General features: G+C 43.8%; 1 protein-coding gene across 2 annotated transcripts in view; it reads right to left on the bottom strand.

The window, feature by feature from the left end:
* Pcsk6 (proprotein convertase subtilisin/kexin type 6) overlaps window positions 1-27,920 on the bottom strand; it is a 181,609-nt gene that overhangs the window by 102,809 nt on the left and 50,880 nt on the right. For both annotated transcript variants that reach the window (XM_051206483.1, XM_051206484.1), the window contains exons 3-6: window positions 15,604-15,708; window positions 14,466-14,609; window positions 13,202-13,278; window positions 10,356-10,444 (exon numbers count right to left, since the gene is read on the bottom strand). In XM_051206483.1, the coding sequence (XP_051062440.1) occupies window positions 10,356-10,444; window positions 13,202-13,278; window positions 14,466-14,609; window positions 15,604-15,708 (415 nt within the window). The remainder of the gene's footprint in view (window positions 1-10,355; window positions 10,445-13,201; window positions 13,279-14,465; window positions 14,610-15,603; window positions 15,709-27,920) is intronic.

Here is a 27,920-nt window from a genome sequence, read left to right as displayed (position 1 = left end):
ATCTCTACAAGAAACTTAATGTGAATATAACTAATCTAGGCAGATTTGAAATGGAATGATTGGGGAAAAATAAGCCACACATGCATTCATGAAAAGAGAACCAGAATGACTATACCAATATTATAGAAAGTAACATTCTAAGTGGAGGAAGGGAGCAAAGACAGAGAGGCCTTTTATTAGCTACACTGATTGGTGAAGATCAATGGATAATGTTTTGAGATTTGGGTTTAAATTTAAAATAAAAACGTATCAGTTTTATAGAAAGAAAATAAATTTTTAGATTTCAAACACTCAGGATGTCTACAATCTGAATAACCATCTATGTATATAATAAACAATCAAAATTAGGTTTCAAGGAGTGATTAACTCAGAATATTTAACAAAAATAGGAAGAATTTAAAAATTCATATAAAAGACAAAGCTAAGAAACAACGGTGATCAAAGAAATAGCCAAATATTTATAATTAAATGCCTATCATTGTTGACACATAATGTAAGTTTATTAAAATAATCAAAGTCAAAATTCTGGATAGGGCGAGGGGCCAGAAGGCAATGGTAACGGGAAGCGGGGCTATGTTGAGGCCCTGGCTTTGCTTGGATGAGAATGAGTGCTGCTGAATGTTAACCACTGAAGAGACATAAATAAACACTAATGACTCAGGGTGGTCAAAATCAGAAGTAAAACATAAAGTTAAAAAAGAAGTAGGCTTGGTATGAACCCCAGCAGTCAGACCATTTGTTTAACATATGTAAAGTTCTCATTTAATCCCTAGTACCACAAAAACACAGAACAAAACAAAACAAAATTTATATAGAAGAAGACTGAAGAAATTATATAAAAAAATGCAAGGCTGGGTGTATGAATCATATTTATGAAAATAGAGCATAATAGAAATAAATCCAAATATATTTGAAATCAGCATATGTGTGAATATATCAAATTCCCTCTTCGAAGAGACTCTGCTTCTATTTAAAAAATAAATCCAGATATATTCTGCTTCCAAAATCAGGGCTAAAAATAATATGATGAAAAATGTACAATAAAAGTTACAATAAAATAGTCTAGCCGGTGCATAAATATTAACATTAGTCAAAGTACAATTAAACGTAAAATAATCAAGGCTTTTAAAATTCCAATTGAAGATCCAATACACTAAGATGACATATCTTTTATGTAAGTTGTAACATAACTGTAAAAGACATACAGCAGAAGCATAAAGAAATCAACAAATCTATGGAGAACCATTGCCTTTTTCAGAAACAGATCAGAGAAGAATAAGACCTAGTACCAGGCATGAGTTCCTTGCTGGGGAGTGAACCTCAAAGCCAATCCGAGAGTAGGAGGTTACCTCCATTACAGTCATGCCACTATTGCACAAGCATGCACAGCTTGACTGGCAGGTTGGTATTGAAATTCATAGTGTTCACTTCTACGTGGGATCATTGATACTTTTTCTTCCTCAATGTGCTGCATAGCTCATTTCAGCATTGTGAATTCTAGCTAGCAGAGATGTTTCCAGCTCAATATCTGCTTGATTTATTTATATCTTATACCTGAGATGCATTAGACTACGGGAACTCTGGCCTGATACTTATAAATCTAACTGAAAACACATGACCAAGGAAATTATGGGCTCTAGGAAGAACTTTCTACTGTTTGGTTAAACTAATATAGTGTCTAGCTGCCTTCTAAATATCTATAACTATACCCAGAGACAAATGCTACCCTCAGCCTTAATCAGTGAAACTCTTTGTAGTGTATGACAGTGAATGCAGGGACTCATAGATTCCCAGGGTGTCAAGAACAAGTGATGGTTGAGTGCTTCCTTGTAAATAAGACGTTTATGCCACCCTCTCTAAAGCTCAAAGAACATCACAGGAGAAGAGCGTGGAACAAATATAAGAGGCAAAAGAAGGGGGACGGTCTGCTAAATGCCATCTTCTTGGCATCATGCAGCGAATAGAATCACAAACTCTAGTGGATCCTGTTACCACCACTGGGCCTGCACAAGACTGGCCCTGTCAATAATCTGTCATGGGTCTGGGAGGAGCTTATGACATGTTATCCCTTCCTGCCTCTGAGCTACCAGTTACTGAAACATACTGGAGAAGGGAAGTCACTGTTTGCAGTGGATAGTTTCAAACCCATGAGCACATAAGTGTCCCTGGTTAAATTCAATGGACCACAGAATAAACCCAAAAGACATGAATGTGGGAAAGGGATTTATAGAGAGAAGAGTGAGGGAGATGGGGGTGAGATTAATCAGAGCACATTATATATATTACATTACACATATACATATAGTTGTCAAAATTTTAATGAATTAAGATAGTCTCTAGAAATGTTTCATTAGATTGATTAAACACACTGGTGACAAATGCAGATGTCTACAGGCAAGATCAAGGGACAAAGTGTCCAGTTTTATTAACAAGACCATGACATGGGTGGGGAATTTTCCTTTGAGACAGGAATGGCCCCCATGCAGCTGCCAGTAACTGCTGCCTTGAGAGATGAGGCCCTGCATGGCCAAAGCTTCTAGTTTTGCAAGAGTAAGCCCAACTGTTGCATATCCTAATTTACATAAAATCCTTTAATTTGTGAATGCAAGTTCATAACAAAATACTGTAAGGCACAGATCAAACACATGAATCTTCAGAGCTGGTGGGCAGCCACACCTGCTAATCTGAGTAGTTTTGACCCCTACAGCAACAGGGAAAACATCAGCAACAAAGAGCCAAAGGGATTTACCCACTGAAATGGTTTATAAGGCTCTTCTAAATAACTCCAGGATTAAAGAGAAAACTCAAAGCTGACATTTTAAAAAGTATTCAGAAATGGAGTGTTAAGATAGCTCAGTGGGAGAACTTGCTGCCAAGCTCAAAGACCCAAATTCAATCCCAGGAACTCACAACAGAAAGATAACCAAATCTAGTCATCCTCCAGCCTCCACCCATGTGGAGTAGCACTCCCAAGCCCCCACAACATCACACATACACACATAGTTATAATAAATAAAAATAATAATTAAAACATATTCAGAAACAAATAGCAGTAACAGCACAGTTTAATCCAGCCAGTGACAGTGGTCACAGAGAACCTGTAGATGATGCTCATTCCTTCATTAGGATATACAAAAGCCTAAACTTAAACAAAACAAAGCAAGCAACAAAAAAACTAGCTCCTCAAGGAGCTAGGAATAACTAATAATAAAGGTACGGTAAAGGAATTAAAAGGCAAGAAATTAATGAAATATTACAAGATTTATTTAAAAAAAAAAAACCTCATTGTCTGAAGAAACACTTCAGGAAAGAACAAGGGGAAAAAGAGTTATTATAAATAAATTCAGGAACAACAACTATAAGTATAAAAATACTATTAAATTATGAGAATACATTATACTTGTCAGACTTGAACCTCTGGAGAAATGAGTGCTCACCCAGACTGTGACTACAACCATGCAGAGTGACTGGTCACATCTATGGCTACCCCAGACCATGCCATGCCCTGGTAAGACAACTGCTTCAGAGCAGGAGAAGGGAGAGGTCTCTAACTCATCCCACAGGGTCACCCAAACGGCAACTGTGGTCTAACCTACTTACAAGCACACAAGCACACACAAAATATCAACCCTGAACACAGCAGTGGGTTGGAAGAACAATACTTGTGATCAACCAGGACTTATCTCAAGGAAGAAAAAAATACATATATTCATGCACTTTCGTACATTACACAGACGAAAAGCACATATGAGAAAGAATACAGTCATCTCCCGTAGATGACTTTTAAAGGAGCGTCTAATAAAAATGTCATGTCTATTCTTAATCGAAACTTTCAGGAATCCAGAAATAAAATACAGTAGCCTCATTTTGACAAAGGCCAACAACGGGAAACTTACAGAAGATAGCCACAAATGGTTTAATACTATTGCTGTTTACATCAAATATGACAACAGGAACCATAAACTTGGTAATTATATCAGGAGTCCCTATATACTGACATAAGATGAGAAAAAGAAATGAATTAGCAATATTAGAGATTGCCTGTCACCATCTTCACAGGTGCCTGCTATTTACATATAGGAAAGCCATAAAACTTCACAGCACCAATAGTATTCAACCAAGTCAGGCAGGCAGAGTCAATGCCTTTCCTAGATTCACTTCCGTATTGATTATGAATATATATTAAATATAAAACTTGATTCAAACCTAATTAAGTGTGAAATTCCATAAGGAGAAAGTGATAAAACGTTTTAAGGGAAACTCTTAAAACAGCCTAAAAATATGGAAACGTACCACAATGCTCCCTGGGTGGAAAGACTCACTACCGTAAGGACGTCAATTCTCCCCCAAATTAATCTGTACTTTGCATGCAATACTAATCAAAACCCACGGGAATTCTCATGGGACTTGGCAAGAAGACTCTCAAGTTCATCTGCAGGAAAGAACATGGGGGAATAGCAGGAACGTTTTTTTGAAAAACAACTATAAGAGAAAATCTGTCCTGTAAGTTGACAGAAAAACTCAAAACTCTCCAAATAATGATGGCATTGACAGAACTTAGAGACAGCATAAGGGACCATTGGTGGGGGGGGGGGGCTGTGTACACAGAGGATATGGGATGGGACAGGCAGTGTATACACCTAAGCTGAACAGCAATCTGTGAGGGGATGTTAGTGACTCACCTTCTTACTCACTATTCACGGGGGGGGGGGAGTTCATAGGAATAAGGAGGTAAAAATAAAAGATAACTCCATTAAAGCTCTTGGATAAATTATTGTCCTAAACACTGCATCTTCAGAGGAAACATGGGAGAACCAATATTATTTTTGTGCGCTTTTCTTAAGCTAGATCCCAAACTCCAGAGTCACAGGAGGAAGATAAACAAATTCGACATTATTAAAATTTCATTGGGTTTTTATTGGAATGTCACACACAGAAAAAGAATACAAGTCACCCACATGTAGCTCAAGAACTTAATAAAAAATTAAAATCTTCTAAAATGAAACACATCAGAGACTATTGGTTAACCACACTGGGGGCTCCCCACTCCCCACTCTAAATAATATGCTTCTATTGGCCCCTGAGAATATTAATCTCTCCTGAACAAAGGTGGCACACCTAATGACAATATGGCCAGGGGTGCTGGTGACTGGAGGAATTTGTTTCATAAGATGTAATTTGGATAGACACACTGTTTTTCCTTTAGTTATTTTTTATGTAATAAAACTTAAACAATTCTACAAAGAAAGTTGGTACAATTTTTTCCATTTGAATAAGGGGCAACCAATGTCCTTCCTCTTTGGGGTGTTAGTGATGCACTTCTGATGAGTAGAGTATGGTTGATGAGAGGAATGTGACTTCTAGGACTTGATCATAAAAAAATCAGCTGCAGTGAGGGGAGCTAGTTACCATGCTACAGGGACACCAAAACCACCCAGAGGAAAGGTATGTACATCGAGGAACCAGCATCCCCAGCCCACGGCTGCCGAGGAGTAAAGGTCTCTCATCAACAGCCACATACAGCCCATCTTGAGAGTGGATGCCCTAGTGTTCAGACCACAGACACAGCCAACACCCTGACTACACCTTGAGCCCGACCCTGACCCTGAATCATTTAGCATAGCCATGATATGCTATCTTGCAGATGTTTACTGTTTAAGGAATAACACTTTGAGATGGTTGTCATGTGGCAAAGGCTAACAAATGTGTACCCTACTATTTTGAAAAAAAAAAAAATGTGTTTAAAGTTTTAGTTCCAGTAAGGGGAGAGGAGATCGTAGCAGATCACCTCTTCACAGATAATCATCCGGGCCCTGGGAAACACATGTGCATTTTAAAGGGCATCAGAAAGCAGCCAGAAGAGGGCAGAAATAGATAGGGATCCAGTGGTTGAACAGAGGGACTATCTTGGTGTCCATGTTTAGATAGATTTCCTGGACAGGGGCTCTCCTTGCTCTGGCCAGGCCAGAAGTCAATTGTGACAGAACACAAATTTTTGAGACACTGAGAGCAGGAATCTCAGAAAGGACACTGCTATGGGAAAAGACATAGTGTTCACTCGATCCTTCAGCAGATCCCTGAAATATGTGTCTAGGCAATGTTTTTAAAAAACAAAACAAAACAAACAAACAAACAAAAAAAAATGAAACGAAACTCTAGCAGGAAGACAACAGGTACAAGCCAGGTCAAGCTGTGCAAATGTTGCAAGCTCTATGCACTCCAGGACCTCACGTTTCCACTGAATACCAAAGTCATGGTACAAGAGCAAATTATGTTCCTGACAAAGTCTGTAAGACTTAAGTCTCTCAAAATTCAAACTTAAGTCACTGCTACAACAAAATTTAACAGTATTCAGAAAAAAAAAAAAAACTCCAGGCTCTAAATTCTACAATATAGATTACTTTTATTGTATACTAAATTTTATTGTGTAATGATAATAAAAATAACTAAACATGTAAATAAAAGAGTATATGAACCATGGAGAATTAATCGTTAGGAACTTAAAAGTCACGGGGATACTGGACCTAGTACAGAAGATTCTAGTAACTCTTGCTGCCGTGTCAGAGAGTCTAAGATAAAAGATACTTACAGTGCATATGTGGGGAGTCTCGAGGAAAATTTAGAGATGGTTAGAAAAAAATAAAGCAAACTGAAAACTTAAGACAGAAAAATGTGGCAACTAAAACTTTGTAATTAGGAATTAAGAATAGACTGGATACAATAAAAAGAAGGCATGCCCAGAGACAGTATCACACTCACCATCTAATTAAAAGCAAGCAAACAAACAAAGATTTTCAAATATGAACAGAGCCTCAGTGACCTATGAGGTGTGTGGAACAGCCTGGCAACCACAACCTAAAAACAAACACTGGCTTTTTTTCTGTAAGTTATATATAGAGAGAGGGAGTACACAGGACCTCACTGAGAAACACAGCAAACTCCATGCTGGAATAATAGAAAGAAAATTACACAAAATGTTCATTATCGTCACAGGAAATTAATAATTAGGAAAAGCCTCGCCAGGCCTCCACAGGAACAGATCACACGACGGCAGAGGCAGCAAGCAGTAAGGATGGCTCCTGACTCACCAAGAAACAATGGCGGCCACAGAACATATTTAAAACATTGAAAGTGGCATGTCAGAATCCTGGTGGGTACAACTTCTTTCCCAGAAGAAGACAGAGACCACTTTCAGAGCCAGGAGTTCGATCTTTGGGGCACATATGGTGGAAGGAAAGAACCGACTCACCCAGGCTTTCCTCTGACTTTTCCTCGGTATGCATGGACATGCACCCACATACTAAATGTATTAAATAGTTTTTTAAAAACAGATACTTTCAAGTAAATTCTAGGAGAATTCTCACCAGAATACTTGAACTTCAATATATATATATATATATATATATATATATATATGTATATGTATATGTATATGTATATGTATATATATTTTTTTTTTTTTTTTTTTTTTTTTTTTTTTTTTTTTTTTTTTTAGAAATTTTCTAGACTACAGTGACTTGATCCTTTAGTCCCAATACTTGGGAGGCTGAGTTAGGATAATTGCCATATGTTTGAAGCCAGTGCTCCAGGACAGTTTAGGTTACTGATTGAGACCCTGCTTCAAAAAATAAATTCTTCAAATTGGAAATACAGAAAACACGAAACTTAAATACTAATATATAGGCTCAGGTTAACAGCACTGCCTGCTCTTCCAGAGGCCCTGAGTTCAATTCCCAGCAACCACATGGTGGCTCACAACCATCTTGTAATGAGATCTGGTGCCCTCTTCAGGCCTGCAGGCATACATGCAAACAGAACACTGTATACATAATAAATAAATAAATCTTTAAAGAAAAAGAAAAGAAATACTACATAAACAGGCAAGTATACCTTTGTATGAGCTGATTTGAGTATTTAAAGCAAGAATACCATTGAAAGCCGAGTCAGGTTATACACACCAGCTTTCTCAGAACTCAGCCGGCCTGATGGCTGTGAGGTCAACCTGGGCTACAGAGAGACTTACAGGCAAGTCAAACTGTGTGCCAAAATAGACTAGAAAGTAATAGCAATGAGCACAAAATCAAACAAATGAGCCGTCGAGAGTGTGAACTGAAATAATCTGTTTTGGCTTCATACATTATACATGATTTGTATGTGACTTATTCCAGCTAGACAGATGCAACTTAGGATCTGCATTTTTCTCTGGTGAGCAACAGGTGAAAGGCACATAAACAGACAGAAAAGTTTGTCCCCATGGTCAACCCAGAGGCACTGTAGAGAAATCCCCTGCAGTGCATTCAAACTCAGAGAGAGACCACCCTATGTCTGGGGTGCTCCAGAGTTACCCTGCCCAGCGGTGGAGGCCAGGGGAGGGCAGGCAGGAGAGGTGACCACCCATGCGGAAGCTGAAGCTGTGCATGATGGCTTTGGTGATACTGGCTGCCATGTGTCCCTTGGGTGAAGGATAGCGCTATCTCACATTTGTCTTCCTATACTCAGCCAGGCTCCTTGTCCCACCCCTAGGTGTCCTGGCTCCTCCCAGCCCCACACCGCTGATTTCTTATTTGTCTCCTGGCAACTCCCTCTGCAGCCAAGCCTCCAGGTCAGGATCCAGCTGAGCCTCTTGTTTCTGCCCTTCCAAGCTCACTCGCCTGTCTCACTTCAGTACTTGGTCTCCTACTGACTTCTAGGCAGCACTATTCATCCCAAAGGCATGCTGAGCTCCTGGAGGCTCCTAATCAGGTCTGGTTTCTTCTCCCCTTCAGTGGCTGCCCAGAGTTACACATACAGTACATGCTTCAAGATGTTCAATAAATTAATTTTTAAAACATTCTTGCTCCCAGCACTGTACAGGAGGTACTCTCTTTCTCCAAACCCTAGGAAGCTCAGGGGCACAATTTTTGCAGTAAGGATGGAGTAGAACCATCCAAGGACAGCACGCTGTACTTGGGTGGGTCTTTGTAAGCATTGCTTCTACTGGCTTGTCCTTATACTCTTATCCACCTACATGGCCCCAAAGAATCCTCTAGGCCAGTGTTTGCAAACTACCCTTTCCTGACAAACTCCCATGGAATCTGCAGGTCTGGCTGGTGGGTCTGGGATAAAGCAAAGAATCTGCATCTCTAGTAGACATTGGAGTCAGTGATGCTGCCAGATTAGGGACTTGGAGAAGCAAGGCTTGAACAACTCAAACAGTGGGGATCTATCTGCTCACTTAGAGCAAGATGAATTGTTTTGATTATGTGAGAGCTGTAATAGGAGTAGGAGGGAGTCAGCAGCTCCCTGGAGATTAGCTCCATGGCAAAGCCTGCAAATGCCATATCTGATTTTATTGTCATGCCAAAGCTGGGAGGCAGCCACTGCATTGCCATACTGTAAGTTGTCCAAGAATGCACAGGCAGGAGTGTGTGAGTGGGCTTAGAACTGAGACCTGATAACAAGGGACAAGTCCCAGCCACTTCAAGAAGTCCAATGAGAGGAAGATGAGTTCCTAATTTAGTAAACACTTGGGACTGACTTACTCAAAACCCAAGAAATTCTGCAAGGACTGGGTGATGCGGGGAACCGCTGACATACCTCTGCACCTCATGTTCTTTGCAGGCAATGCTGATGAAGATGCAGCCCCCACTAAGGAGGCTAGCAGCTGCCACCTGAGTCCAGCAGAGACATGGATAAGCACCTAAGCAGTCCTTGAGGTTGCCTGGAAGCCTTTCCTCTGTCCCACCTGCTGGGTTGTGCACTCAAAGGGCACTTCAGAAAGCCTGGTGACTTAGTTATCACACTGCCAGGCTCCCATGGGGCATAGGAAGACATGGAATCTTTTGCTCCAAAGCCTCATGCTAACAAGGGCAGCTTGACTTATTATCAACTTTTGAAACTGCTTGAGGAAGCCAGAGAGCTGAGGCCTCTGGACACACCAACCCCACCAGAAATAAGATGGAGGCAGAGGGATGGATGACTGGCAGAGAGCACGTCACCAAATCCAGAAACAGGAGTGGCTGAACAGCAACAGGAGACTGAGCCAACAGGGAAGCAAGCGTGTCTGGGAAGAGACAGGGGCTATGGAAGCCCGTCAGAAAGGTCCATGTGATGGCAGAGGTGAGTCAGTGGCCCGGGTGGCAAGGATGGGATTCCCTTCCAAAGGGACGCTCCATGGCAGGAACACAGTAATTCTGAGCTTGAGATCCACCTGCAAAGCTGGCTCCCTGGGCTGTGACGAAGGTGGCACTGCTCCTTTAGGCAAAGCCAGGGCCATACACAGGCCAAAGGACACGAGGCTGCTGAGCCCCACAGGAAGAAGTGTGCCCTCTATCCAGCCCTTGGCCCCCTTGCTCTCAGCTCATGTTTTGCCTTACCTCCTATTTTGGCGTTATATGCTATGCCCACGATGCAATAGGAGTTGTTGGCTGAAGCAGCGACTTCTCCTGCACAGCGAGTGCCATGTCTGAGGCAAAGAAAAACGAAAACGGAGAAAGTGAGGTCCTGGCTCAGCAATTATTAATGAATCCTGTAAACTGCTTATTATTTTCTAAAGTCAAGGTCAGCTATCCCTATGCCTGAGATGCCAGCAAAGCCCACCCCCCTCTTTTTTTTTTTTTTTTTTTTTTTTTTTTGCAGCCGTTCTGGCATATGTATTCAACCAGGCTCTGCCCAGCCCTCATTGCATCTAGAAATGGCAAACAATGGTTCCCAGGTTTCTCCTTCAAGGATGCCTCCAGTAGATTCCCAGGAAGACCTGCTGCCAGCATCCATGGCCCTGGGCATCTCTGCACTTTTTACTGTTCACAGACCTGCCTTGGTTCTGTGTCTCCTGTGACTAAATACATGTCCCTTGGCACTTACAGGTGTGCCGGTGACTATGCTCACCTGACCAATACAAAGCAAGGAAGAAAACATTGCCCTTCTCTCTTGGTCCCCTGTGTCCTGACAAACACCCTGCTTGCCTGCACAGCTCTGTCATTCCCACAGGGTATAACAGGAGCTGAGAAAGGACACTTTTAGTCAAATACTCAGTAGAGGCTGGGGACATTGAGGAAATCAGTAGAGAAACAATTTGCTTTCCCCAGGAATGACCCCATCTTGCAATGTGCCACAATGTGCCACAGTGGGTCATTTCCTCTAGTGGAGGCCAAAGCATGGGCCGGTCTGCACAGCACATCTGTGAGGAGAGACCACGGGGAATCAGAATCACTGATTCAGACTTGCAGCAGAATTTAAAGGTGGTCCCTTTGGAAAGGAGTCGTTGGTCATTCTCTGGAACTGTCACAGCCACAGGCCGGGCCTGCTGTCAGGTCACACACCGAAATTTGATTCTGCCCTTCAAGGATCACTGCATGGAATATAGATCATGCTTCCTCACCACTTGATGTGTGACCAGAAAGCAGGTCCTGTGCCCCAGGCCTTCCCACTGCTGAGCAGAAGGGCACCTTGGGACGTGAGACAGAAAGCAGCCCAGGAGCTCTGGGAGGTCAGCGTCTGGCATGTGGCACCCAGCACCTGAGTGGGCCTGCACAGCTCCTAGTGGAACCCACAGCATAAAGAAGACTGATGGATTCTGGATGTTGAATACCCTGCCCCTAATCTCATGTGTTAAATAAAGGCTTAGTTAGCTCCGCTGTGACATGATGTAGGATATTTGTATACTCTGTGAAGATGTGTTCCTGTGATTGATGTAAGAAAACGCTGAACAGCCAAGAGCTAGGCAGGAGGTATAAGCTGGACTTCTGAGCAGAGAGAAGGGGACTGGGAGGAAGAATCTAGGCACACAGGAGACGCGAGGAGACGTGGAACAAGTTGGACATACAGAAATGGAGAAGAGGTTTTTTTTTTTTTTTTTTTTTTTTTTTTTTTTTAAAACCACGTGGTATACATGGTAGAATAGAGATTAATAGAATCAGAGTGAAGTTATAAGAGCTAATGGGACAAGCCAAAGCTAAGGCCGAGCTTCCATAATAAATAAGTCTCCATGTCATTATTTGTGAACTAGCAGCTAGCTGTCTACATCGATATTACCATGAGGGGCTGTTTCTTTAGCAGATAGAGACTTAGGTCATTGCATGCAAGCCCTGAGGGAAACTGAGACTCATACTTTCTCTTTTGACTTTCTGGTTGATCTCATGCACTATTCTGACCTACTGTGTGTCAACTGTATGTTCCCACCATGATGCTGGCAATGGACCAACTGATCATGGATGGGGACAAAGTTATGAGCCAAAATAAACCTCTCTGTGTCTGTTTATTTCTCCTCTCCCTCTTTATCCCTCTTCTTTCAAAGGTGCATCTTGCTAAATTGTCCAGGCTGTCCTCTGACTCCTAGGTTCAGAATCACCTCCTGCCTTCCCCTTGAGCAGCTAGGACCAGAGACAAATGCCATTGCATGTAGTTTTACTATTCTTTCTACATGAACAGTCTCCAGCATTTCTTTATCATGATAGAAAGTTGACTAACAAGAATGTTGGATAGATATACACAGACCAGTGCTTTGCCAACATGGGGGAAGGAGAAAGGGCTTTGTTACTTTCCTTTAAGTAATTTTAAAAGAATGATAAAAGTTGAGCAAATCAGGCATATGGACAGAAAGGACAAGCAGGTGCCACGGAGTAAATCCTAGAGGCTAGCATAAGTCACTTGATCTCTTCAGGTCACCTGAGGTGGCAACTTATACAGTGTAAACAATTCCCACATGTCATCTCACTTACCCATCCCAAGAACCCTTGAGCTAGGGACAGCTACATGAAGCAGCCTCCAAGACACAAAGACTGTCTCAGCAAGGTTTCTCAGATGTGTGCAAACATCACACAACCAGTGGATGGAGAGCAGTGATTTGAATTTTTTATTTGTCCAGCATCATTCCTGTCTTTCTGTCTTGGTCATAAGGTCAAACGCTCAAGCATGTGACCTGTGTGCTCAAAGCTAACTGATGTTTGAAAATAGTCACAGAGAATCCAAGACAAAGGTGATTCTCCTAAATATCCCACAAGGCTAGAAACAGGGACAGGGTTTCACCATTTCTGTCCAGCCAGCAGAGGCAACACTCTTAAAAGGAGAGGCTAACTCCAACGAAGGCACCTGTGCCCAAAGAGCTGTGGTCAAGTGGCTTCTGAGGCCTAGACATGGCACGAACAGCACCCAGCACTTATGCCGGCCTCCTCTTTGTAAGGAAAGGAAGGCGAGCCAGGAAGGAGGCCGAGAAGGGACATACTTGTTCTCGTTGCTGGCGTCATATCGCGGAGATGGGTCATAATCGTTTCCGTTGACATCATAACTTGCATAGGAATCCTAGGAATTAAATCATGGTTAGTGGCGATTAGAGATACAATGTACAGCAGTCTGGCTTTAAACTTTCCCTATGCCAAGCATAGAAAATGAAGAAAATCACAAGAGTTGCTGACTGTAACTACCATCCTACATGGCGGAATATATAGTTCATACAATCTTATCTCAACAGTTTTTAGGTGTATGGCTCGGTGTTGTTAAATCCACACACACTTTTATGCAATTATCACCCCCATTTACCAATAGGACTTTTTCATTGTGTAAAACTAAAAGTCTGCACTGATGAGCCAGGGACTCCCCACTCCCTCCCCAAGGCCTGGCAACCATGCTACCCCTTGTCTTTCAGTATGACTCCAATTGCTTCACAAGAGTCACTCAGTGTTTATTTTCTATGACAGCTAATTCCACTCACCATAAAGTCTTAGGGTTCAAGTTGTCACATCTGCCAGAATTTCCTATTTTAATATGCATAGTTTTAATTTTAATATTAGTATGCATATTTTCTTTACACATCTATAATAATAGTATTCATACAAATTTCATCCTTTTTAGAAAATATATCGCCACGTTTTCCAGTGTTAATGCAGTCTTCAAAACTCATCTCTAAGCACTATATAATTATCTCAAAGTAGGCTCTGTGAGCTTTACTTCTCCACTCTTGACACCCAGGTATCTTAGATGATATAGTACATTTTCCATATTTACTGCATGCCGGGTTTTCGTGTTTACACTTGTGAACTCATCTAGTCCTTACAATAGCTCCATAAAAGGCAGTCCTCTTAGTCATCCTATTTTACAGATGGTAACATCAAGGAACAGAGAAATCAGGCAGTTTGCCTGGGATCCCAAGCAAGTGACAGAACCAGTAGCTCCCTGGGCCCAGAACCTGCGTTTTAAACATGCAGTGACCCACAGGCTACTGTAGGTGTCATGACCATCTCTGCACACAGGGTTCTATTCTCTAGGCTCTATTCGGGAAGCATATGGCTCAAACACGTGATCATATCCCTCTGCAAAGCCTTCTCTGGTGCCAGGGAGGAGTAGCAAAATGTTTGCATCTCTGCACTTTTCCAAGATGACTTTCATTATTCCTCAATTTAATGTGTTTGGGAAGAGAAAAGGCAATTTGTATGTATTTCATAACTGGTGTGGTTGAATATCACATGTGTCAAGTCCGAGGCTACACTTACATAATTGGGGGCCAGGTCTGGGTGATTCCTTTCTATGCCGTCATCAAGGATGGTAACCACTACATTCTTTCCTGTGTAGCCTCGCTTCCATGCTGCCTGGACATTCATCTCTGACCGACAGCGACTGTTCCTATCCGCACAATGCTGAAAACACAGAACACATGAAGCCCAGGGTGACGCCTCTGACGTTGAGCGGCCACAGAACACTAACCCAGATACTCCTGATGCCAACAGGACACAGCATGGCATCTCAAACACATCTGATGCCAACAGGGAACAGCATGGCAGTCCAGACAGTCCTGATGCTGACTGGGTCAGCATGGCAATTCAGACACTCCTAATGCCGTCAGGGCACAGTATGGGAACCCACACACTCCTGATACCCACAGAGCACACCATGGAAACCCAGGCACTCCTAATGCCAACAGGGCACAGTATGGGAACCTACACACTCCTGATACCCACAGAGCACACCATGGAAACCCAGGCACTCCTAATGCTGATAGGGCACAGCATGGAAACCCACAGACTCCTGATACCCACAGAGCACACCATGGAAACCCAGGCACTCCTAATGCTGATAGGGCACAGCATGGAAACCCACACAGTGGCAACTATATTAGGAGACAATGAAGAACAGTGGGCTCCGACTTAGGAAAGACTTTCTTATGTGTGGAGACTCCCTAGTTGCCCTGCATCATTTTCCTGTGTCACTGTCTCCTGTTGGGGACAGTGTCCAGGGACAGGTCATCCCTTCTCAGTCCATGCTACAGACAGCATCCAAGCTCTTCCCTCTACACAGAGGACTCTGGACTCTCACAGTCTCCTTTGAAATTTCATGTAGGGCAGTGGTTCTCAACCTGTGGGCCGCGATCTCCACAGGGGTCACATATTCAGATATCCTGTGTGTCATATACTTGTATCACAAATCATAAGGGTAGCAAAATTATGGTCATGCAGTAGCAACAATGCAATGTTATGGTTGGGGGTCGCTGCAACATGAGGAACTAGGTTAAGAATCAGGGATGTGAAGGTCTGTCTGGAGCTGTCCTGGAAACTCAAGGGAAAAGTTAACCCACTTCAGAGGCATTGCATGCTAATGTTCCAGAGAAGATAGAGGTCCTACTGCCCGACTCACCATGTACCACATGTTGGACCAAATGGGATCGTTGAAATAAAGAGAGTCGCTTTGCACCTGCCTCTTGACTCTGCGTTTCACCTCTTGTTGTTGGAGCCATTTTACCTACCAGAAAGAAATGTAGATATCATTTACTTTAAGGGTGCAATGTTTCCACAGGTAAAATACTTGGTGTGCAAGCCTGACAACCTAAGTTCAAGCCCAGGAACCAACATTAAAAAACAGGAACAAAATTGATGCAATGGCTCATATTTCTAATCTAGCACCCCTACAGTGAGATGGGGAAGCAGAGAAAGGAGATTTGCCCAGAAGCTCCAGGGCCAGCTACCCTGGAGTACATAGTGTAGCAGGGACTAAAGAGGCCCTATGTCAGACACAATGTGGAAGAAAAGCCATCCTCTGGGCTCCGTATGCACACTGTGCGTGCGTGCGTGCGTGCGTGTGTGCGTGTGTGTGTGTGTGTGTGTGTGTGTGTGTGTGTGTGTGTTCATGCATGCAAATACATTTACAAACACTTTCAAAAAGGCTGGCAAGATTGCTTAGAGTGTAAAGCACTTAGTACACAGACCTGAGACACTCACAGAAACGTGGAAGGAGAAAACAACTTCCTGATTGTCCTCTAGTCTTCCCATACGTACTATGTGTGACATTTGTGGGCGTGCACATACAAACTAATCAAAGGCATATAAACGACAGATACATAGATGATAGACAGATGATAAATACACAGAGTATTTTTTAAAGTGACCCCTCCCTCCCCCCAGCTTCAGTCTCTTATAGGCAGCGTGGGTTTCCTTTAGTAAGATTCTGAGTCATGGTAGGTGATCTGGATGGCACTCTGCACCAAGGGATATTTTTGACCGCATTTGAAAGCTGCTGGCTTATTATGAATGGGGGGGGGGTGCTGATAATATATCTGACAGACTTGGAAGTCATTCTACTAAAAACAATAGACTGTGACGGTGCCAAAAATTGGATTGATAACTGTTGCTCCAAAAAGGACACACGGGCATGGAAGAGAATGAATGAGAGGGTGGAGAAACTGTTTAGTCAAGCTGGTACTACAGGACATGAGTAAGAAAATGACCATAATTCATGTATTGGAAATCTGGACAGTGACTAGAAACATAGTACCAAACATGCGTGGAGAAAGAGCTAAACAGCAAACAACAAAGGGCTAACAACAGCAATTCTTAGATAGTGACATCATTGCTAATTTATAATTGAAGACTTTATAAATTTCTTCTATGTAATATTACTTGTCTTCATGATCGAGCAACAGTTTGAAAGGTAGGACAAATGGCACAGAAGACCAGAAATCTAGGACCCAGAATGACTGGAATAAAACTCAGCTCCACACCTCACAGTGCTTCTTGAACCTCAGTTTATCTGCCAATTAGAATGGGACTACCATGCATTCTGAAGGCCACTGCATATAGAGTACATACAAAGCACTCATACCAGTGCCCAGAAAACAGCATTATGCTTATCATGTGTGCACAATATTTTCCAACAGTAGGAACCTATCCAAGAACCCAAGGTAGTGGAATTGTTTTCTTTGGCCTTGCTGGGCTGGTCGGTCCCTCAGCAATGTTTGCAGCTGGGGTTCAGGCTGGTGCAAAAGGGGCAATGCTGGAAAATGAGAATGCAAACGTGCATCCAGCCCCTGCTCTCAAGAAGGCTGGGCCCCATTCTGGGGCTCCCACTAAGCAGACAGTAGAGTGAAGTTACTCTACACAAGACTGGCAGTCTACAGGGCTTGTCACAGATAAGAGAAAAGAACAAACAACAAGGGAACTCAAGGTTATTTGAGGTTGCTGGGCCAAGGCTGGGCACTATAGGCTGGTCCTAGGAAGTTAGAATTGGCTATCACAGAGAAAGCAAGGAATTAAGTAGTCTGGGGTCAAAGGTTAAGATTTCCTTCCTTTCTACAAACCTCAACTTCTACATTTCCTGGAGAAGGGGGCACACATTCCGACTGGGAGCCTCACAGGTAGACAATGGATCTCAAAGTCTCCCTGGTATATAGGATAAAACTTATAGGAAGAAGAACCATGGCCTGACCCACCACTAATATGATCTAACTATAAATCATTTATGGATTTGCAAGAAAGCTGGGTATGGGGGCTCACACCGCCAATCCTAGGACTTAGGAGGCAAGAGGTCTGATGCAAGTTCAAGGCCTGCCAGAGCTACATAGCAAGACACTGACTCAAAACAACAAGGAAACCCTGTGAAGGGTTCAAAATCAATTTGGGTTAGACATTTTAAAAGCTTTAGCCCCAAGTCCTAGGTAATTTCTAAGTGCCACAGATAGAGATTCCTACAGAAAATAAAATGATGAAATGAGATGTTTTGCTCATAACACCCACCAACGGCATTTTACAACTCTTGCACATATGTTACTACTTGAATAAGTAGTGGTATGAAAGATGTAAGGCAGTGTTTCAAAAGCTGCTAAACATCTTGTTATATAAAACACAGTGGCCTCTTCCGGCTCTGCACTGTCTGAGATGACTATTTCTCCTGCCATGCTGAGAGCCCTTGACTTACTGTCACCCCAAACACCCAGAGCCCCAGCGCCACCAGGCCTCATGCCCGCTCTGAGAAGGTTGCTGTGCTTTCTGAGTCTGGGTGGATGGTGTGGGGAAACAAGTTTCCAGTATGGAGTTGGCAGCTGGATGAGTTGAGCACCCCAGCTCCAGGTCATTGCTGGACTCAGGGGAAGAGCCCCATGCTGACACAGTTGAGGGTGACTGTGACCATACTGGATCTGTAGCACAATTTGAAACTCCTAATGGTATGATCTCTCCACTACTCTCCAGGGACAGGCCTGCTCATTAGAACAAGACAGTGACCAAGGCAGTCTCAGAGCAAAGAAACGAGACAACATGGATTATGCACCCAGTGCGAGGGTGTCTAGGACCCAACTCTGTGGGCAGGGACTCAGGAGGCCAGCATAGGCACAATGGCTAGTTTGGCTAGCTGTTACCCAGTCTTTTTCTCAGCCTTTGGTTACTGCTTTATTCTTCATCCAACTCTGGGAAAGTACACAGGATTCCCAATGTCACTTCTTGATTATCATAAAGAATAAACTAATTTTCCACCCCGATTTATCTGCATAGTGGACATCCTGGGGTCACTTATCTACTCACTTAACATGGGTCCAGTGCTAGGTTATGGGGAGACGAGGGTAAACACATTTGGTTCCTGACCAAGGCCAACACACTAATCCTCCACCCCAGCCAGATGTGAGGCTCTGTTTGGGTATCCTCAGGGAAGAATCTAAGAGCCACCCGACTATTCTAAGAAGGCCAGAAATATGCCTGTGTCCCAAAACCAAACCGTGAAGCTGCATCTCCCCATTCAGACAGAATGCCCACCCATGCATACAGATGGATGCTTTTGCATAGGCATGTTCGTGGACTCTCATTATGTACATGACTATGTGATTTACAGCAAAGAAGCATACTATTGAGGGTCTCTAATGTATCCTCATGGAACTGATGTTTTTGTAGAACTTGAAAGTAAATAGTGAGGAGTCAAGGGTGGACAGCGTGTCTTTTAGACTATTTTACCCTGTACATGTAATTATCTGTATTAGAAAAGCAACAGAGAAACTCTGTAGGATTAAGTATTGCCCCTTACAGTGGTTTGAATGTGGATGCCGCCCATGGGTTCAGATTTTTCTTTTCTGGGAGGTGGGGTAGGGGAGGGCAGCTTCTGTCACGTCCAGCACAGGGAGCTATTCCTTTGCTTCTTGCTTGCAGTAGATATGTGAGCTTTCAGTTTCCACTTCAGCCCCCAAGCCTGCACCTTGCTGCCATGCCTGTCCCATTTTGGGTTCTCAATACTCTGAAACTGTAAGCCTAAATAAGGTCTACCTTCTGTAAGTTGTGTTAGTTGTGGTATTTTATTTCAGTAACGAAGACTAACTGATGCAGACATTGGTACCGGAAGCGGGCTGTTGCTGTCAAGAACCTGATCATGTTGTTTTGAAGGAACGTGGAAGACTTTGTAACTTGGGCTAGAAAAGGTGTTAATGTGGTAAACAGAGATTGGCGGGCCATTCTACAAGCAGCCTGGAAGGCAGTAGGGCTGAGAGTAAAGGGACTGTGAGGCCTGGCTGGAGAGGTTTCAGAGGGCAACGTATCAGGAGGTCATTCCTATGATATTTGGCAAAGAATCTGGCTGCTTTCCACCCTAGCCCTAAGAACTTGCCTGAGGCTAAATTTAAAAAAAAAAAAAAAAGTGATGAACTAATTTCTTTGGCAGAGAGGATTTCAAAGTGCAATATTGAATCTATGGCTTAGTTACTGTTGATGACTCTTATGAAGGTCTACAATGAAAATGAACTAGCAAAACAGGAAAAATACAAATGTATGGTTTGGGGGGGGGACACTATAAAAGCTTAATGTTACACCCAAAGCCAGTGCTGGAGGAGGGGCTGTAACTGTTGGGGAGAGGGCTAATCCATCCTGGAACAAAAGGAAGGGTGTCCTCAGGGAAAGACTCTGTGCCCAAAGCGAACCCATGTGTTTTCTGCTTCTAGGAAACAACTGAATCCAAACGCTGAGGTGATTCAAGGGGGCGGGGCCATCCCAAGCTGGCAGCCAAACCTGGCAGTGCTGTCCATTTGCTGCTGGCTTCATGAAGGACCCAAGAGGGGAAGGAACCAGCGGTTTTCCCCTGTGGTTTCAGAGAGCCACTGAGGCCAGGCAGTGTGTGGGAGGGGAGGCCCCGTGTGAAAGCCCTGAGAGGACAAGAGGCTCTAGGAGGCATCTCACAAAGCTGTGAAAGCGAGACCTGGGTCACAGCCAGGCTCACAGACATTGGAGCTGCCATAGCTCTTCCACATCTGCCCAGGGGAGCAGCAGGGATGGAACCAGCCAAGAGAGTCATGTTTGTAGGTGGCAGCAATGGCTTTGCTGGGATCTGGTTTTGCTTTAGTCCAATATTCCTCACAATGCTCCCATTCCTCCATTTTGGGGTGGTCACATACACTCTGTGCTATTATATGTTAGAAGTATGTGGTTTGATTCTTGACTCTCAGAAGAGACTTTGGACCTTCAGACAGTGTTGAGACTGAGGAACACTATGCGGACTTTAAAAGTTGGACCACTTGGATTTTGCACTAGGATAAGGCCACGAGTCTGATGAACCCCTCCCCTAAGGGAGCCAGTGTACACAGGAAGTCTTCATGCTTCTCTGGAAGCAGGCTTGGCTACCCCTTCCCACTAAGGCTTCGTTCATGCCCTTTGCACCAGGTGCTTTTATGCTGTCTGTGAGGTTGCCAGACTTTTTCTCGCCAGGAGAAATGCATGGCAAGACACAATCGTACATATTGATTCAACTTTTGTGTTCACAGGTAAGAAACTTGGAGAATTAGTCCTAAACTCAAGTAAGCTCATGTCTGAGTGGCTCCAGCCTCCATTTCTGGCTGCATGGCTTTGGGCCTACTATGGTTTGCAATTACAGTGAAAGCTGTTTACTGGCCTGTGGTGCTCCTGAGAGTTGGTAGACCTTGAAGAGATGAGCTCTGGCCCAGTGGTAGACTGCTTGCCTAGCTAGCATGAACAAGACAAGATCCTGGGCTTCAACTCCAGCGAGGGGGGTGGGCCTGAGTTGAAAGAAGTTATGTCACTGGGGTGGGCTTTTGAGAGGATCTTAGCCTGGACCTTCCTTGGTGCCTTTGCTCCCCAGCTGCCACGGAGCAAAATCTGCCTTCTCTGTCATTTATGATATGGTGTGCTGTCATAGGCCCAAAACAATAGGACACTGGTTCTCAATCCCAAAGACACTCGGAGAACACAGGTATTAACATTATGACTCACAACAGTAGCAAAATTGCAGTTATGAAGGAGCAATGGAATAATTTTATGGCTGGGGTCTCTACAGCATGAGGAACGGTGTTAAAGGGTCACGGCATCGGGAAGGCTGAGAACCACTGCAATAGGGTCAGGTAAGTATGAACTCAAAGTTCCAAAATTAAGCCAAAACAAACCTTTGCTGTTTTTAAATCAAACTTTAGCAAACACAGCAAGGCACTGGGAAGCTTTCACAATGTACAATTATACTTCGTTCTAATCCCTTCCCCCTTTGTCCTCTTTAAGTTGGTTGTCTCAGGTCTTTGTCATAATGATGAAAAATGAATTTAAAATAGGAGTCCAATTATCCTATGCTGCCCTTCTGCCACTTGGACAGGGTCTAAGTCCTGTTGCTATTGTATTTCCACTATGCTAGGTAATGCGTGGCACTCGGATGGAGTTCATTAATGCTTCCTGGATGAGGAAATGAAGCCATGATTCAGATTTTAAATATAAAGATGTATCAGGCCGTATGTGACATACAACCATAAACAGACTTTCAGAAACATACTTCTGAGTTAAAAATATTATTTAAATAGATTTATTTTTCTTTTTGAGACAGGGTCTCACTATGTTGCTTCTGCTAGTCTGGCACTCACTCTGTAGCTCAGGTTGGTCTTGAACTCACAACCCTCTACTCCACAGTATTAAAGCTAGAGTATAGGCATGCCCTGGCATGCCCACACCCAGCTTGGGTATTGGATACTGCACGATGTTTGTTTGGTTTTTGTGGAACATAACAATGAGTGACTTGGGCTGGGAGAAAGGCCCACCATACACAAATCCTGTGGACTGAAAACTGGTACAAAACATCTTTATTTCTTTAAACTTTATTCTGACCCCTTTTCCTTCTCTCCATTTGTTTGTTTCCCAATAAGCCTATACCAGAATTACCACACACAGTTCTTTGCTCTGGGAAAGACTTCTAGGTAGAAAGAGGGTCCCATAATCTTCCCAGGGTTACACCCAGGTGGCACATTTGGCAGTAACTGCAGCCCACACACCGCCTTGTCCCAGCCCTATACTTTGTTTTGTAGCAAATGTCCAACTTTGCTCTAGAAAGTTAAAATCCAGCCTCTCTGGAATGCGTGTAAGATGACATAAAATTTACTGATTGATAGTCATAGGCTCCCACACAAATAAGCAGGGACCTAGTGGCAGAGGGCAGGGGTGGGTAGGGTGGGGAGACCCTAACAGGACTGCAGGAAACAGCCTGCAGGTGTCAATGGTCACTGGTAGCCTTACCAGTTTCCTCTTCCTGTGAACCAGAGGCACATGGTCAGACCAGAAGTCCAGTTGACACACTGGCCCTGGGTGTCACTAGCAACAAAGGGTTGTTTTGGAAAGTCCTCCCATGTGATGGTGCTGACACAAGAGAGAATAGAACTATGCTTGTACGATACTCAAAATCACATATGATGTCAAGCCCTTTCCTGCCCAGAAAGGTTTTGCTACAGCCTCAGAAACCCTAGCAAGCTTCCCCATAGAGCCCCCTTTCTATAAGTGGGTCTGTGGCATGGATGGATGGAGCTAAGTGACAAAGGACATTCACAGAGGCCTCTGTACTGAGGGCTCCTACAGAGTATAGCAGGGAAGGGCACACATTAGAACCAAGCTGCTAAACTTCTTTAAGCACTCAGGGGTGGGTCTCTATTGACCTTGAATGGATTCTGCGCTCCACGCACAATTGTACCCAAAGCAAAGGTGGCAGCTCCTGGCATTTCTCTCTTCCCTGTGCCTTTTGGCTTCATTAAAGTGAAGCAAACTTTAGTCTGTAAATGTAAAAGGACAAGAGAGACTTCTATGTGGTAAGGTAGTCTGACATCCCGCCATGCAAACTGGTAGAACAAATCAGAGGCCATGTTCCTGGGGACCAGGAACCATCAAATCCTAAAGCCACCTGCAGAAGGGAGCAGCTGAAGGAAATAAGCCTGTGTGGACAGTCAGATATCCTGTCCTGGCTGAATTGTGTCTCCCCTAGATTCTTACGTTCCAAACCATAAAAATGTGTGGACTTGGCCATCTCTGAGCTTTTGCAACTGAACAGTGTGATCACAACTAGGGTCCATCAGTGCTGATGGCTCTAAACACCTTGCTCTAAACACCAACCTACAACCTGCTGGAAGACTCAACAAGAGGCTACATGGAGAGGTAAGTGAGGAAGAGTGTTCACCTATGATTGCACAACACCACACAGCATATGCACCACTTGGCTGCGTGTGTGTAGATGTGAGGGGAAGTTAGGCTGGGTACATGTCCCTAAAGGAATGGAAGGCCAGGCTGAAGTCCTGAGACTTCTTGGAACTGTGTGGAAATGCTGTGGGAGTGGGTACGGGGTTTTGTTCTCTACAACCTTGATCTGTTTGTCAAATGGGTCCCAAACTCACTGTGACTAGGAACAAGGAGACAGACCTCTGGCCAACTTTGTCCTTTGATCTCCAATGCAAAATTTGTCACTTTGAAAGTTTAAACTAAGAACAATGTACTACATTAGACCAAGGAAATAAAACATGGATTGAAACGAAACAGTGACAGCAATAACAAAAAGATCAGGGGGAGCCAGGCAGTGGTGGCTTTCACCAGGCAGGCAGATCTCTGTGAGTTAAAGGGCAGCCTGGTCTACAGAGTGAGTTCCAGCACAGCCAGGACTACACAGAGAAACCTTGTCTCAAAAAACAGAACAAAACAAACAAACAAACAAAAAGATCACCCAGCCTCATGTGTAAGGCGTGGGTGGACAGCTGTTGCCTCCTTGGAGGACAGGGGAACTGTCACCATAGGTTACTGGCTTCATTTGAGCTGGTCTTTGAAGAATGCCTGAGCCCACTTGTAGTGTGTACTTCTGCTCGGGGCTGACATGGAGCAGATGCCAGGTTGCTACGCCAGTTGTACAGCCAGAACATGTAAGCCAGGTCAGTAGACAATGAGAAAAAGTTAGGAAACCCAGGAATGAAAACACTCTAACTCAGCCTAGAATCCCACCAGCATCACCCTCTTCTGACACCAAGGCAACAGGAAGCAAGCCCCTCCCCTGCCCTCCCCGCTTCACCTGTAGCCACAGAAAAACACTGTAGAAGCCATTTCTTGAATTCTGTTTAGAAAAGCCTGGCTTCACAATCACAAGAGATGGCAATTTGAGCAGTGGGTACTTTGGGAAGGAAGTTAATGCTGCTCATTTACTTCTCACTTTGCTGAAGGATATAGAAGGTGCTGTTCTCCCCATCATCCGCCAGTGGCTTCCAGTCACTGAAAACAGCCTGTAGTACCTCAGAATGAGACTGTGGTGCTCAAACCCATGGCCTCACACATGTTAGGCAAGTGTTCTGCCACTGAGCCACACCCCAACCTCTGGAGACAGTCTTTAAAGAGATAGATTGAGTTAAAGTGAGGTCATTAGAGTAGGCCTTCATCCATTATTACTGATGTCCTCATGTGAGATTAGGACACAGATGTGCACTGAGGGAGACCATGTGAGGACACAGCAAGAACACAGCTCTTTGCAGACTTCAACAGAAACCTTCATCTTCACCTCCGGGCCTCCGTGACTGTGAGACAGAGGTATCTGCTATTTAAGCCTCCCAGTCTGTGGCCCTTTGTCATAGCAACCCTAGCAGATATTGGACCGCATTCCTAGTATCTATCATTTTGGCTTTAGCAATGTATTAAAGTGTTTGGAATTCAGGCTTTCTTGTGAGCTTCATTCTAAGTGACTTAGGGCGAACCACAATTTCCATCTAAAACATTTAAATAGAAAGAAGGTGATATGCAAATGAAGATAGGTCGATATTGCATGCATGAGCCTGGTCTTCGAAACTTGAGAGACATTTCAGTAAACATTTATTTTGCATCTGTTAGCTTTTACTGGGCAGCTGCTGGGCTTGCAGGGAGAATGAAAACAAATGGGATGTGGCCTTGGCTCTCAACAGCTTTGTAGTGTGTTAGCAAGGGATTGGCTTTTGTATGCCTGTGTCCAAGCTCCTCTTCCTAAGAGCATCTATGAATCTGGTTGGTTTACCTTCCTGTTACCTCTCCGTTGGTTCTATTGGCTGTAGTGTACTGGATGACCCAGCCTGTCATTCTAGGCCTCAGAGATACCATATGCAGCTCCCCGCCAATACTGTTTCTGTCACTGAGCAGATCCCAAGAAAACTACTAGTTGTGGTTGTCATTCCTATTGAATACTATGGTATGCACCCATCCAGGCTAAATCTGGAACACAAATATACAACTCTAGGAAGAGCAGACCGGGCCTGAGGATTTTGATCAAATGACAGGCTACCTGGTAGCAGGACTATTTGAGAGCAGAGGTAGGGAAGAGAAAAGATGGGCAAAGATGGAGAGCAGTCTATGCAAGTGAAGAGTAAAGCTCTCCCAATGCTAGCACAGCTGGGCTCAGGGGAGTCACAGGAGCAGGGCCTACTTGAGACAGTGGCAACAGGATCCCTTGGGAGTGTGGAGAAGTTAGCTGTAGACCACAGGTGACAAGGAAGCCCTCCGGAGGATAGCAGGGAAGGTAGTGTTGTAATGCAAGGGAGAGAAATTAGGATGTGGATAGGGCTACACAGGAAGGGGGCTGGCCCCCATCAATGAAGCAAGTTGGGGAAGGCTGCTAACACAAGCCAGAGAGCAACAAAGGAGTGCCTCTTTATGAGGCTGTGGGACCTTTGGGATGTCAATGAGGCATGTATGCAGATAACTAGCATTAGAAAACTTTGTCTTGAGGTGCATTTTAAAATTCAAAACCCTTTGCCAGTTGCCAAAAGCCATACCCCTCGAATCAGTTGTGTTGCTTTGAAAATATGAAGAGACAGCTCATGGCTGTCTCCTGTACTCCCTGGAAAGGGACTGATGGTCTGTGAGACCTCTAGTCAGTGTGGCTCAACAGCTCTCCCTACCCATGCAGGCAGGTCCATCCTGGGCAGGAGCAACCTGCCCGTTACGTAGTCCGTTGACCCCTGCGACCACTGTGGTCACTCGCCGTCTGTGTGCTGCTGTTTGCCAGGAACTTTCTGTTTGTTTGCAATTCAAACGGCTCTCACACACACACTGTCAGATAAAATTCCATCTATGGTTGAAGGAAAGAGCCGCTTAACTGTTGCATCAGTGTTGGAAAGAAATCCGAGCTTTGATTAAACTCTGGGGCAAAGTCCCATCCTCCTAAGCAGAATGTCCCCGCTGCAGCCCCCCAAATCATACTGGCAGGAGACACCAACTAGAACACCCCCACCGCCTGAAAGCCGCCACTGAGGCCCCCTCCAATAACATCTCCATCCTTCCATTTCCAACATCCAACTGGCCAAGCACCAAGGGGAAAAAAAAAAAAGGTCTGAACCAGAGTAACTGTGCTAAAATGTCAGGTTTGGAAGACAGGCAGCAGCGCCAGCTTGGAACAGAATCAGAACGAGTAATTTTTAAAACATTTGTGAGCCCTTTTAGCTATTGACTGAGGCTGCTGTAACATCTGCCCTTCCTTCTCCAGAAGTTTAGCAAAAGAACAAGTTAAAAGCAAACACTTCCAGCTTGCTTCAATGACAGCCCTTAGAAAAACCCAGTGACTGACACTGCACACTGGGAACATGTGGGTGTTTCTCCCTATGAAGGGCTGATCAGTAAAGCAAAGCAAAACGGCCCCTTCAAAGACAGGGAAAACCAATAAATGTTAATTAAGAAGCTACAGAAGGGAATGGCTCAGCAGTTAAAAGCACTGACTGCTTTTCCAGAGGACCCGAGTTCAATTCCTAGCACCCACATGTCAGCTCAGAACTGTCTATAACTCTAGCTCCAGGGGACCCAACACCCTCTTCGAGCTTCCACAGGAACTACATGCATGTGGTGCACAGACATGCAGGAAGGTAAAACACACACACATGAAGAATACAAATAATATGTGTATTTAAAAACAGAATGTAAGGAAAGTGAGGGCACATGCCAGCAGAGGATCTCTAAAAAGAGATGCTTGGCAGGTGTGACAGCACATATGTATCTGTGTGTGTCCAAAGACGAGCATCCCCCCACTCCACTACCTCCCTCTTACGCTTTGTTTAAACAAACACACACCCCATCAGTTTTATATGATGTTGGGGAGGATTGTAAATTCCATCACTCATCAAAGCATTTTGATACAACACAGACTGGAGGCAATTAAAATAAAATACCATCTGTATTCCATTGGACTTTATCCTAAGCCCTATAACATTCATTTCCAGTTTGGTCATCCCAGTGCATGGGCAACTACATTCCAATGTCTCTGAATAATATTATATCATGTTTTCCTTTTGTTAATAATATTAATTACAAAATGTTCCAGATGTAAAGGTATCATAACAAGGCTTTGCTAATGTAAGAAAATGGCTCAAATGAGAGAACAAGACCACATCATTCCACGAAGCAGCTAATTTCATCAAATAGTTAATTGGAAATGCCTAGGTAAAGTAAATATTCATCAGACGG

Source organism: Phodopus roborovskii, unplaced genomic scaffold, assembly GCF_943737965.1.
Source record: "Phodopus roborovskii unplaced genomic scaffold, PHOROB, whole genome shotgun sequence".
Taxonomy (NCBI): domain Eukaryota; kingdom Metazoa; phylum Chordata; class Mammalia; order Rodentia; family Cricetidae; genus Phodopus; species Phodopus roborovskii.
Note: the sequence above shows the minus strand (reverse complement) of the source record. Positions and strands in the feature narration are given on the sequence as shown.